The following is a 12,500-nucleotide window of genomic DNA, read 5'->3' as shown; positions in this document are numbered from 1 at the left end:
CAAATCCTGCATTTTGATTCGCTACGCTACTAGAGGACTATTAGTAATAGTCCTCGAGTAGGGAAAAGCGTGACGTTTTCTTTCGTTTTATTCCCAAAGAAATATTTGTTCAAGTTGCATTTGCTAACTTTATTATTGCCGTTTCTGTCCGACTAGTTGGGTGATACTAAAACAATTAGACCCTTCGCCCTCAAGGGCCACGGGTCAATAGCCCATTCGGCTTCGCCTCAAGGGCTATTGACCCGTAGCCCTTGCGGGCTACGGGTCTAATTGTTAATTATTAAATTTTCAACCTCCGTTAATGCATTACTAGTGCTCTGATTGGTTTACTCAATCTCAGTTATCAGCTCGTACACCTTAGTTTGACCTTATATGGTTAATGATTGCGCTAAGCGTTGCTAAGCTAAAAAAAAATTCGCCGCAAAGCGTTTTTGTGGAAGGCTAAGTCTCTGTTACGAGCCTAGAAAGGCCCATCAGGCCGGCGCTTATCTCCGGTTTCCGCAGCATGAAGCGACTAGGAGCATGTCTGTTCCCCCCGTGGATAGGATGCTAGTCCATCGCAGGGTTACCCCCAGCATTTTAGCCGGTACCCATTTATACAAAGGGGTGGAGAGAGAGGCACCGTGAGAGCAAAGCGTCTTGCCCAAGAACACAACACAATGTCCCCGGCCAGGACCTGAACCCCTCGATCCGGAGTCGAGCACTCTAACCATGAAGCCACCACGTGGAAAGTACGCGAAAAGGTAAGAAACGTATTGACATGAGCCTGCGTCTGTCTGACCACCTGGTTATAACACAATTTTGCATCTTCATCAAGCTTGTTCGATTTCGCTCGAATTTTCTCACTTTTTTCGCTCGTATTTCGTACTTCCAAACTTTTGGAGTTAAAGGAATTTAATAAAACAATTAGTCCATTCGCGCTTGTTGTATACGAAACTGGTGATGGCCAACTCGCTACGCGCCTCGTTGGCTATTTGCCATCTCACCTCTAACGAGCGGTCATGGAATAATTGTTATTTTAGTATAATTTCAGAGCTGAACAAAGAGTTTCCAGCAATGTGATTGGTTGAGAAATTCCTTATATGACGCTTTATTCACTGCGCTAGGCGGTGAATATAGAGCAAAACAAAATGGCTGCGAGCAGCCGGCCGACAAGGACATCTCGGTAACAAACATAAGTGCATTTCCTAAGACAACGTAAAATTGGGGAATATTTACAGAGACGTAACACCAATATTCACTTGGCCTTCGGAAAAGTGTTTTACTGGTAAATACACCACTCATAAAATTCATACGAAACTACATCCAGGCCCTAAGTGGCATATTTTCCATATTCTCACTAGTGAGGATATTGATGACGGTATTTCCCGCCTTTGCATGGTTTGTGCAAACAGTCAGTGAAAAATTCGTGAAATTTTCTGAAGCTGACGTAAAATCCTTCTCTGAGAAACAAGACAATGCTATCACGAAGAATAAAAACTCACAACCTGAGGGCAATTTCCAAGCATAGAGTGTTGTCACGTGATGTCACGGCGGCCATGTTGGTGTACCCAACTAATCCTCCAAGAATTGAGTTCTATTATCATGCAAACATTTTCTTTTGTTTCGGTGGAAAAACAAGGCTACTGATCACGCGAGTGAAAACACTCTATAAGGGGGCTTATTTTCAGAATTTGACGGTATCTTAACATAGAACTGACAACTTACGATGAGCAGTCCCAGTCACCAGCCCGAGCTTCCATCTTGCCTTGGTTCCCTCCTCCTCCTGCTCCTCCTCCTCCTCCCCCACCACCACCACCACCACCCCCACGGTCATCCCGACCACCTCTGCGGTCACCTCCTCCTCCACGACCACCACGTGGACCTCCTACGTGAAAACCAAAAAGTTGGGTTAATACTGCGAGTGTAACATTCAAGTAAAAACAATCTTGGTGATCCTTAACACCGCTCTAATTTTGATGGGCTTGCACCTTTCAGGGTATAACCTTGACTATTTCAGGCAGTCAACTTCCTCCAAGGAATGCAATAATTATTCATACCAATGTCAAGTAGTTTTGTTATCAAAGTTCAACCATATTTGGGGTGTAGGAATGGCGCAGTGGTGAGAGCACTCGCCTCCCACCAATGTGGCCCGGGTTCGATTCCTGGACTCGTGTCACATGCGGGTTGATGTTTGTTGGTTCTCTACTCTGCACCGAGAGGTTTTCTCCGGGTACTCCGGTTTCCCCTCTCCTCAAAAACCAACATTTGACTTGATTTGCGTTAATTGTTAATTTCACTTTACTGTGTCCCCAATTAGTGCTCCAGGGCTAAAACGACTAGACACTTAAATAAAGATCCTTTCCTTTCCTTTCCTTTCCTTGCGTTTCGGGCAATGTCTTCCACAATTATCAAAAAACAATGAATGCACACATAAAGCGTTCAGCTTTTCAACCAGTATTTTTTGCTTGCTAAACTAAAATTTACCTCGTCCTCCACCTCTTCCGAACCCTCCTTTGGGAACTCTTTTCTCTGCAAATTCAACCTTAATAGCCTGTCCAAGGAATTCTTTGCCTGTTAACAAAAGAGAAACAGTGCCAGAGACTTCTTAAAGTGGTACTACGACCAAAAAAAAAAAATTGTTTTTCCTTTGGATTTCAAAACTATGTTAACTAAACACTAACTCACCCAAGTTTTAAGTTCTGATTTTAAAAAGACACCTGTTTATTTTAGCTGTAATTTTCTTATTTATTGGTCTGCCATTACTAACTTTAAAATCTTGAGAGAGCTTGGTCGAGGAGAAAATGACGTCAAACACTCACTAGTTTAAGAATGCAATGCGTGTGTACGCGGCCTAATTAATATGCAGCACGGAAGTTTCGGGCTTTCAGACTTTTCAACCCATGTTTTGCATATATAATAAATTGTGTTTACACGCTGAAATTTTAAGCTAGTGAGTAAATGACGTCATTTTCTCTAGATCCAACCCTCTGAGGTCCAATCGGCCAGTTTTGAACGTGAGTAATGGCGGACCATGAAATCCAAAACTTACACAAAAAAAAAAACAGCCTTTGGATAAAACTCAAAGCTCAAGATTTTGCCAGTTAGGTGTTAAGCGAACACGCTTTCAAAATCTGAAGAAAAAAAGGAAATGATTTTTTGATCATAGTACCACTTTAAGGATATCGTTTACCATTAAATTCTCCCTAAATGCTACAAAAAAATGCAAACAATGGCAGCAAGAAATACTTCAGAAAATAACTATCTTTATCTTTTGCTACATTATTAATTTTACCTCTTTCAATTTCAACTTGTGGACTATAAAATTGAAACTCCAATAAATGGTTTGGTTTTTCAACTGTTATTGCTGGGTTTAAAACAGGACATGCACTAATGGACCTCAATCAGCTAAACACATCCCTGGGTGTGACCCATTAAGTGACTCGGCAAACATGACTGTAATGACAGTCAAATAATAATAACTGGAAATGCGATTGCGATAATACTTGAAATTGAGACTCTACACACCTATGAAATCCCCTGTAATCATATAATTTTTTTTTGTAACAACATTTAAGTTAACCTTTCATGTGATTCCTTCTGCTTACTATTTGATAAATAAAAAATGTACAAGATCTAGTTCATAAATTTCTTTAGCATTCTAATTCATGTCACTAACCATTAAACCATGCTATAGCTGCAGAAGCTGTTGGAGGATCATCATAAGTAACAGTGGCGTCTCCCTAAAAAGGACACCAAGTACAATCAGTGATGCAAAGAAGATTAAAATGTCTTTACTTTAATGAAAAGATCAAATTTTTCTTTTGACTTGCCTTCCCAGCAAGATAAGATGAAAATACCAATATGGTGTACTGCCAGGCTGAGCTTTAGAGAAATAAGACAAAGACAGAAAGAAGAATGTGATTTGTTCTCACCTTGGGTGTGCCATCAGGGTGTCTGTAAATCCATATTTTAGGACTGCCAGTTTTCTTGTCAATCTAAACATGAAAATGAAACATTGTGCTTCTCTAGAGGCTCATTTTTGCAATACAAAATAGCCCACTACGTTTTGGTCTGTTCTTGGTGTCCAGATCATGTCTTGTTTGCTGTTCCATAGGCCACAAAAGCAAAAGAAGAATTTAGGCATCCAACACTGTTGTTCACAAAATAAGAGATTTATTGAATGACCCTGAAGACAATGTTTGACAGAAATCAAACTTCGTTCACCATGGTGGCCAAACAAGTGCAACGCACTGGATTGAATTAGGATAGCAGTGAACCAACAGATTTGATCTGTTTTGCAAAGCCTTCACAGTGAGAACGGCCATCATCCAAGTTGCAAAATTATTATGCTCTAATTATTTTTTTTTCCAGGTGTGCCTAATACATTGCAGATAAAATAATCACTTGAAGAACAAACTAAGACATTTACCTTTATGATACCAATAGAGCCAAAAAGCTCCTTTATGGCTTCTTCTGTCACAGTGGGTGCAAGGTTTGATACAAACACTTGATCTGTTTCGTATTCCTTGCCTATTTGAAAACAATAAAAGCCATTTCACTTGTAAGAAAGAACTCTAAACAACTGGATTTCAAATGTCTTTCAGTCTTTTGAAAAAGGAAACATGTCAAAAAAGCCTTTACAATCCCCTTTAATTTAATATTTATACTTCTCTTTTAATTAGAAAAGGGAGATATCTTTGACAAATGCCAAAATCATGAATTGCTTTAAATGGTACCGTTAAAACTCTTGTATAAGCTGCATCTTTTTGCCAAAATATTGGGCTCAAAGTTTCTCAGAAGATTGTCCAAAATTAAAGTATCCAAATGAGGAAATAGCATTCAGTAATTTATGTTAAGTACCTTCTTGCTGTCCACCACCTCCAGAATTACCTGGTGAAAAAAGAAGACCCGCAATATTTGTCAGTGTTGGTTTGATGACTATGTTTTAAATAAATCCAATGTTAACAATTTAATCACCATGTTACACACCAGTGAAATTCCCCTCACTATGACCTGTCAGTCACACAGTCAGTGAAAAGTAAGGTAATCACAGTCCAGGTTAAGCTCAAAAGCTACCATCAAATCCAAACCCACGCCACAACATTACCCCAATTCTCGCCATCCTTTAAGTACATGTATCAAGGATTCATTCAACTAGGTCATAAGTGCAGCAGCGCTTTTTTCTGAACATTGGAAAAATCCACTGGCTGTGTTGAGGTTCAAAATTCAATTCAGGTCAAAATTAATTCGCGATCTGGGTTGATTGTCAATTTTCCATTTCCGAACCCTAATAAAATAAATTATTTACAACCGTGAATATTCATTATTGATATTACACAAAGGAAAATGAGAATCAACCTTGAGTAAAAATCATTTTAACCTGAATTTTGAATTACATTCTTTGGGTAAATCGGGTTCCAACGTAGTAATTTATCAAAGCTGACTGCAACCATAGCCTTCATAAAGAATACCAGATTTAAATCAAACCAGTTGTTTTGCAACAATACTATATCAACCTTTAAGACTATCAGTTCCAAGTTTATAAGAGCCCCGCAGTCAACTTGTTTTGCCAGGAAGACCATTTAACTTATGGAAAACAAGAGCAGTCTTCAATTGTTAAATGCAGAAATCCACTAGCATTCTCCACCTTTAATTCATTGTACATTTCATGATTGTAAGAATGCTGGTGGAATTCTAGTTAATTAAGGCTTAGGTGATATGGTATAAAGAGGTCATGTCAACAATAAACTACAGTTTAAGGAACAACTTGACAATAACAGATATTAATATCATTACAAAGGTGATTAATGAAAACTCTCTGTACTGACTGGTTGCACTTGAGGTGATAATTTCCCGATAATCACATAGGGGTTTATATTTAAATGGCCGCAAGCTGTTTTGTCCAGGTGACACACGAAGAAATAATTGGTTTCAAAGAACATGCACATTAAATTTTTTCAAATAATCACCCATGTAATTTTACTAAAACAATAATTATTATTCACCTCGGGCTCAGTGAATATCGGTGAATAAAAACCGAGACAAATATTCACCTCCCCTTCGGCAAATAATTGTTGTTAATCATTAACCACGACTTTCTGTTCCTTCCACTGTTGTTTAACCCTTCACGCCATTTAAAATAACAACAAGAAATTACAATACTAAGACTTCAGCAACTCCAACATAACGAACTGTGTATAGACAAGGACTCCGGACCCCAGCTTCTATAACAATGACAGAACTTCCCATTTGCTCTCGCGATTTTAGATGACCTGAACAATTTGACACCACTTTGCACATGTATGCAAGTCATTCACTGTTAGACCAATATCAGTACCAGTCCCAGTACTTGGGAAGAAAATTGTAACCCAGTTATAATTGTGAGCAGTTGTTGAGAAGAAATTTGGTGACTACACTGCTCAAACAGTCAAGTTTACCAGGGTTTAACATTTTCAAATCAAACCATGATTGATATTTACCGAAGACATTTCATTACCAGATTATGAGCCGACCAGCCGGAGTGATTGAATAACACCACACAGACAGCATTGTAACAAATGAAAGCAGGCGAGTGTCTGCGTCACATGACTTACCATAACCCACATTACTATTGTATCCACCCGGTCGGCTACCTCCTCTGCCACCACTGTGTATTGTACCAATCAAATCAATTCATTGTTCAGAAGTGGTTCAGTTGTGGTACATGGTACCTCAGTCAACCAGTTTAAAGGTAAATTCTAACAATTCATTAATTAATATTGCTTAAACTAACAAAAAGGCCAATACTTTTCAAAAAACCACAAGTCTAAAACGTTTACAAGCACAGGAAACGGCAAAAAAGAGGAAAAAGACAGTTAACCAAGATCAGAACTTACAGTGCGATGCAACTTACCGTGGTCACCTAACAACATTTATTACATATTGTCCACCAGTCAGGATGTGTGAATTGTGAATTTGACTGACAGTCACGCCTCCTTGCAAAGTTTGCACAGTTGTAAGTTGAACACTGTTGCATGGGTTGTTGAGTTGACGTATTTACACGTAATTGTCAAATGTGAAAGTTTGTTGGGTTGCCACGGTAAAGCACGCTGCACGGTAAGGACTTTTATTTGTACATCTTGATTTTAAATGAATTATTGTGTTTTGCATGAAACAGTATTTTTGCCTCCATTCTCTCAGTCAATAAGTATATACATTAGCACAACTTGTCGTGAAAGAAAACCAAGTTGAGACCCATCCACATATATCTGGATATTTTTAAAAACAGACAATCTTTCCTCCGTTTTCGACTTTTGTCCACAGGAATACAGCGTTTTCCGTCACAAAGGTTTTTTTAAAATGAATGATTAATTGTATTCGTGTGGATGGGTGAAAATGGAGGTTTTTGACCATGATGACATCAGAGGCTTGTGATAACACAGGGAGCCATAAGCTGGCACATATTCTGTAGGTGAAGGTTGGTGCTTTCAAATAGTTTTTGCAGATCTGTGTGGGAGTGAGCAAATTCGATCCAAAAATGCTATGTGTGGATGCAGATTTCTTCATACACAGAGGAAAAACTCTCCATTTTCAAAATTAATATGCAGATACATGTGGACAGGGCCCGAGTTTCCTTCAGCTCAAACACTAGGCAGCTGTTTTATGCCCCTCTACCTCCATGCTGAAGGAAAGATAGGGTTGTAAATCTAAGGCTGGTTTACACTAGTTAGTAGAATGTAGAGTTGCAAGAATGCCAAGGGTCTGACAAAAGTCAACCAATGGAGATTCAAAAGCAAATAAGAACCTTGACAGAATTTAATTGTGACGGCCATCTTTTTTCTCTTACTACATATAGCAAAAACTGAAAGCACAAAGACGAAAAACAAAAATATTACAATGTTGATCATTTAATTGATAATTTGCTCTTTGCTTTCAACTACACCTGTACTACCTTTGCTTTAACAGACTAGAAGTCTGTTCTTTTCTGCTAACAACTCTGACATTGATTTTATTGCTAGTGAAAATCAGTTTTAGATTTAACATTCTTAAAGTCAATGGATTTAAGACTGGTTACACTGAACATGATAGGAATGGAGAAGTCACCACTTAACATACAGGTGTATGTCAGACTCTGCTAGAGAATATCACTGAAACTGTGCGATAAAAATTATTATGTAACCCTCATTTCTTTGGCAAATTCCAAAAAGATTACAAAAGATTCTTTTTGACAAAACCCCCAGAAGCATCTCAAGCATTAAATTAGTTGCGCCAGGAGTTCAACGTTGCTTATTTCATGGGTCTATTATTTTCATAGGCATTCCATATAACATTATTTTATTTCACATCCATTCTATGGTTTGGAACACTTTGAATTTTTTTATGCATGCATGGGTGGGTGATGGCAAAATCTTCATATTGATTTTATTCCCCTGATTTAAACCATTAATAGCCAACAACTAAAAAAACGTAAGTAAGAATAATACATAAATATTATTGACCCTTGGTTTAAGATGAGTTATCAGTGCCCAGGGTTTTCAATAATATCTGAAGTTGGTGGTTGGTTCGAATATCTAGAGTAAGCAACTGAATCAACAAGGGGTCTAAAAGCCCCATTCTCCAGGTGTCTGGGGCCATGCAATTTTTAAAAGAACAATCCCAAGCATGACACTTCAAAAGCAAAATTGATGATCATGTTTGTACAACTTGACATTGTCATTGTCAAAATGAGTTTTAATCTTAGGTTTGAAAGAAACTGCCTTTATATTTTTTTTCAATTTAAAGAAAAAAGTAGCAGAAACCTATGAGTGAAGTTGCCGATGTTTTTTGTTGGCTGTTGGTACCTACTGAGACCACTTAGTGCCCAAGGTAGAGGACCAATATTTCTAGTGCTTGGAGAGGCTTCAGAAGAGTTTTGGAGACTGCCTAACTTTATTTGATCATCACTTTTATAAATATCATTTTTAACCTTTTGAAATAATAAATGACTATAATTTATAATGACAGCTACTACAGTAAGACTGCACATTGCTCCAAAGAGCAGAGGAACCTGTGATCACAATCATGACAGTTTATTGTCAGTAACCAGCTAAATTCAATCACCCACTTAAACTAAACCACCACAATAGATTTGGATTTTTCTACCCACCATTCCAGAACCAGAATAAGAAAAACCTCCCTTAGATATTTACCTGTACCTTTTTATAGTAATGCAACCCAAGGGATGAGTGTTAAAACAAGGTTAATAAATTAACACTATTGCCAGTTGATACATGCATGTCACAGTCAACACTTCATGACCTCTGTTTCAGGTGACATGATTACTTGAAACTCCTCTAGCTGTACTTGTATAAATTATGTATCAACCACTTTTGATGTCTCAATGTTATTCAAACTGAATCAACAAGTAATCGTTTGATCGATCAGGCTCCAATTGATTATCAAGAGCACAATTACTACAGTCAAAACACTATTGCCCTGGATCAATGAATTTAAATGACTGGTGTCTAATATTGTGAATACCAAAAGATGGGAACTCCCCTTCCTTTTCAAAGGAACCTTCATCCTTTCCGCTATCAAAATCCAAAAAAAATAATAATAAATAGAATGTACAGAAATGAAAATCTGAACCTACCCGCCTCTTCCTCCTCCTCCACCGTAACCACCACCACCTTGTCCATAAGAACTCTGTCCATACCCACCACTCCCACGTCCAGTATCTCCCTGGTATCCACCAGTAGGATATCCGCCGCCGCCGCCACCACCACCGCCACCACCAGCACTACCCTGATCATTACCATAACCTCCAGCTGCAGGGGCTTGTTGATAGCCTCCACCCTGCTGGTATGCCGGTGCTTGTTGGTAGTCAGTTCCCGTGCTTGGTTGGGGATAACCACCACTCTGTTGCTGCTGACCATATCCTTGATACTGCGAGGATTGACCGGTTGCAGGGTAGCTGCTATTGCTGGCAGGAGCTTGGTAACCTGTGTAGGATGTTCCTGTGGTCTGGTAGCCTGGTGCTGTTCCATACGCTGCTGTTCCAGATGCCTGGGTTTGGGCTTGGTAGGAGGTTGACTGATAAGTACTGGTTGGAGCCGGGTATGATTGGTAACTTTGTGCTACAGGATAACTACAAGAGCAACAACAAAAGGCAAGTTTTTACAGATATTAAGGACGGTGCCTACTAATTTTTGCCCCAGTTTATCATTATGTAGGAAATGTAGATGTTAACAAGTGTTATTGAAATCCAAAAAGAAAACTGGGGGTAACCACGCAATTTTAATTCATGAATAATGTTTGTAAAAAGCTTTAAAATACAAATGAAAAAGATTCATTATCCCTCCAAAATGCATGGTTACCACCCACTTTCTTTCTAGATACCAAGACTACCGGTACTTAGTAAGGTCTACTTTCTCCAGATAGTTTTAAACCGCGCAAAAATATCCCTGTATTAGTAAGCATCACCGATAGGAAACCAGAGTATCTAGAGATGCGCAGAACGTATGCGCAATAACATTAATAGGCGCTGTCCTTAAAAACCCTCAGTTTTTATATACAGTCTTCTTCTAAAAGTTTGCTTTGACTTGCTTGATAGTTGGGACAAGGAGAGCAGAAATTTAACATAAATAAGTTTCATGTATTTTTATCTACAAGTTTAAGCCTAAGATTTATCGTAACTGCAAAGCCAAATCTGTCTCTTTAAAGTAGCAGACTTCATGGATAAACAAAACAAACAACATTGGAACATGATTGTTAATGCACGACTATCTATTACATAACCATCCATCAGACTTCCCAAGTTTGTTGTTTCTCAAAATTTATGAGTGTTTTCTTTCTGTACAGTGTCCACAATTAGTGCCTCAATGCTAAATAATTTAATTTAATTTACCAGTATTTTATTTTATTGATTACCGTATTTACCCGTGTATAAGTCGACCTTTTATGGCCTCAAAAGAAGCTCCAAAAATCGCCCTCGACTTATACACGGGTCAAAGATTTTGAGCCAAGTTCCAGCTAAGTAATTTATTCAAAATTAACATACCGGTAATAATGTTAACGTTGTCTTGGGCATAACGACGGCAGTGGACAAAAGCCGACGTAAAAGACTTCAAAATGAATGACAAAAGACTTCAAAACGAATGTAAGCAATTCCAGTTGAAATGAAAAAGGATTTGTCCAACTCTAAATGTTGAAGACACTCACAAGCACAAATATGAAATAGACACTGGAAATTTTCGTTTTCCAAAGGCAGAAAGCTCTAAAAGTCATTTCTGTTTCTTCGAATAAAACACGATCGTTCAACGGCTTAGTAACCTGGAGCAATACCTCGTGTTTGTGTGCAAGCGTCGTCACTCGTGTTGCGTGAAAATGCTGGTTGGTAATGAATGTTTTTTATTCTTTATACAAACCTGGCAGATTTAAATGCTTTTGCAAACTTCGTATTGTTTGGTTTATGAGTTTTGTTTTGTTTGTCATTTGAGAAATTATGAGTCAAGGACCAATTAAACCTTGCACATTTTTGCATCGATCGCAAGTTATTTTCAAAGATTGACTCCTGCTTCTGTGATGTTGCATTGTGCTTATCCTCTAAAGCCCTTTATCCTTGAACAACGAAACAGGTGAGTTTGACGTTTACATGTTCGATTTTCTGAGAACTTTTTCGAAACTCAAGGACAAAATGCCCGCATATACAACAGCTGTTTAACAACAAAACTATTAAGCGCTTGAGGCCCTGATTTTTTTGTGTATCCACATTTCCAGAAATCGAAGAATACAAGATTAGTGTCCCATGAACATTTAACAAAGAAATTAAGAAATTGCGTTTTTTGCCATCAACAATAGGGGGGTCGACTTATACATGGGATAGACTTATACACAGGTAAATACGGTACTTGTTTGTGAATTTATAGGCAAATTTGATTATACACCTGTATTTAGATAGAATTTGTGCCTGTTATAAATATTAAATAATATTATTATTAAATACACTTGACACTTAAATAAAGTTCATTATCATTATTACTACTGATTATTATCTAGTTTTCTTGATTTGAACAGGAGTTAAATAAAGTCTCAGTCTGTAACCAACCAACACTGTTAGTCGCGAGGGCACGATTCTTTAACATAACCCCACCACCACAGAAGTTATAAACCACTATTGAAGAATTTAAGGTACATGTATCACAACAAACAAAGCTAAAATGCTTCAAAATGATTTGTTTTATTTGGAGCAACTTACAATAGGCCACTTCGGAAAATACCATAATACTCTTTACAAGTTTATCCCCCCAAATTTTGCATAAGCATGGTTTTTGTTTTGTCTTGGGACTTACAATGGAAACAATGCTTATGCAAAATTTGGGGGGAAAAACAAAGAGTATTAAGGTATTTTCCGAAGTGGCCTATACCAGGGCTTGGAATTAACGACAAAATCCAGTCGCAATTTTGCCACAAGATACGAAAACTTAGTCATAATTGTGCAAATTTGTGTAAAGAAACTGCTGAAAATGGCGAATGATCAAAGAAAATGAGTTATGCATGTA

General features: G+C 38.0%; 1 protein-coding gene across 2 annotated transcripts in view; it reads right to left on the bottom strand.

Annotated features, from left to right (window-relative positions):
* LOC137974805 (RNA-binding protein cabeza-like) overlaps nt 1–12,500 on the bottom strand; it is a 19,938-nt gene that overhangs the window by 1,513 nt on the left and 5,925 nt on the right. Inside the window, exons 3-10 of one of the 2 annotated variants that reach the window (XM_068821789.1) lie at nt 9,593–10,087; nt 6,576–6,628; nt 4,843–4,872; nt 4,412–4,512; nt 3,915–3,977; nt 3,659–3,722; nt 2,467–2,553; nt 1,708–1,867 (exon numbers count right to left, since the gene is read on the bottom strand). In XM_068821789.1, coding sequence (XP_068677890.1) covers nt 1,708–1,867; nt 2,467–2,553; nt 3,659–3,722; nt 3,915–3,977; nt 4,412–4,512; nt 4,843–4,872; nt 6,576–6,628; nt 9,593–10,087 — 1,053 coding nt within the window. The remainder of the gene's footprint in view (nt 1–1,707; nt 1,868–2,466; nt 2,554–3,658; nt 3,723–3,914; nt 3,978–4,411; nt 4,513–4,842; nt 4,873–6,575; nt 6,629–9,592; nt 10,088–12,500) is intronic. The other variant, XM_068821790.1, reaches the window with a different exon arrangement.

This window comes from Montipora foliosa, chromosome 11, assembly GCF_036669935.1.
Source record: "Montipora foliosa isolate CH-2021 chromosome 11, ASM3666993v2, whole genome shotgun sequence".
NCBI classification, from domain to species: Eukaryota; Metazoa; Cnidaria; class Anthozoa; order Scleractinia; family Acroporidae; genus Montipora; species Montipora foliosa.
Note: the sequence above shows the minus strand (reverse complement) of the source record. Positions and strands in the feature narration are given on the sequence as shown.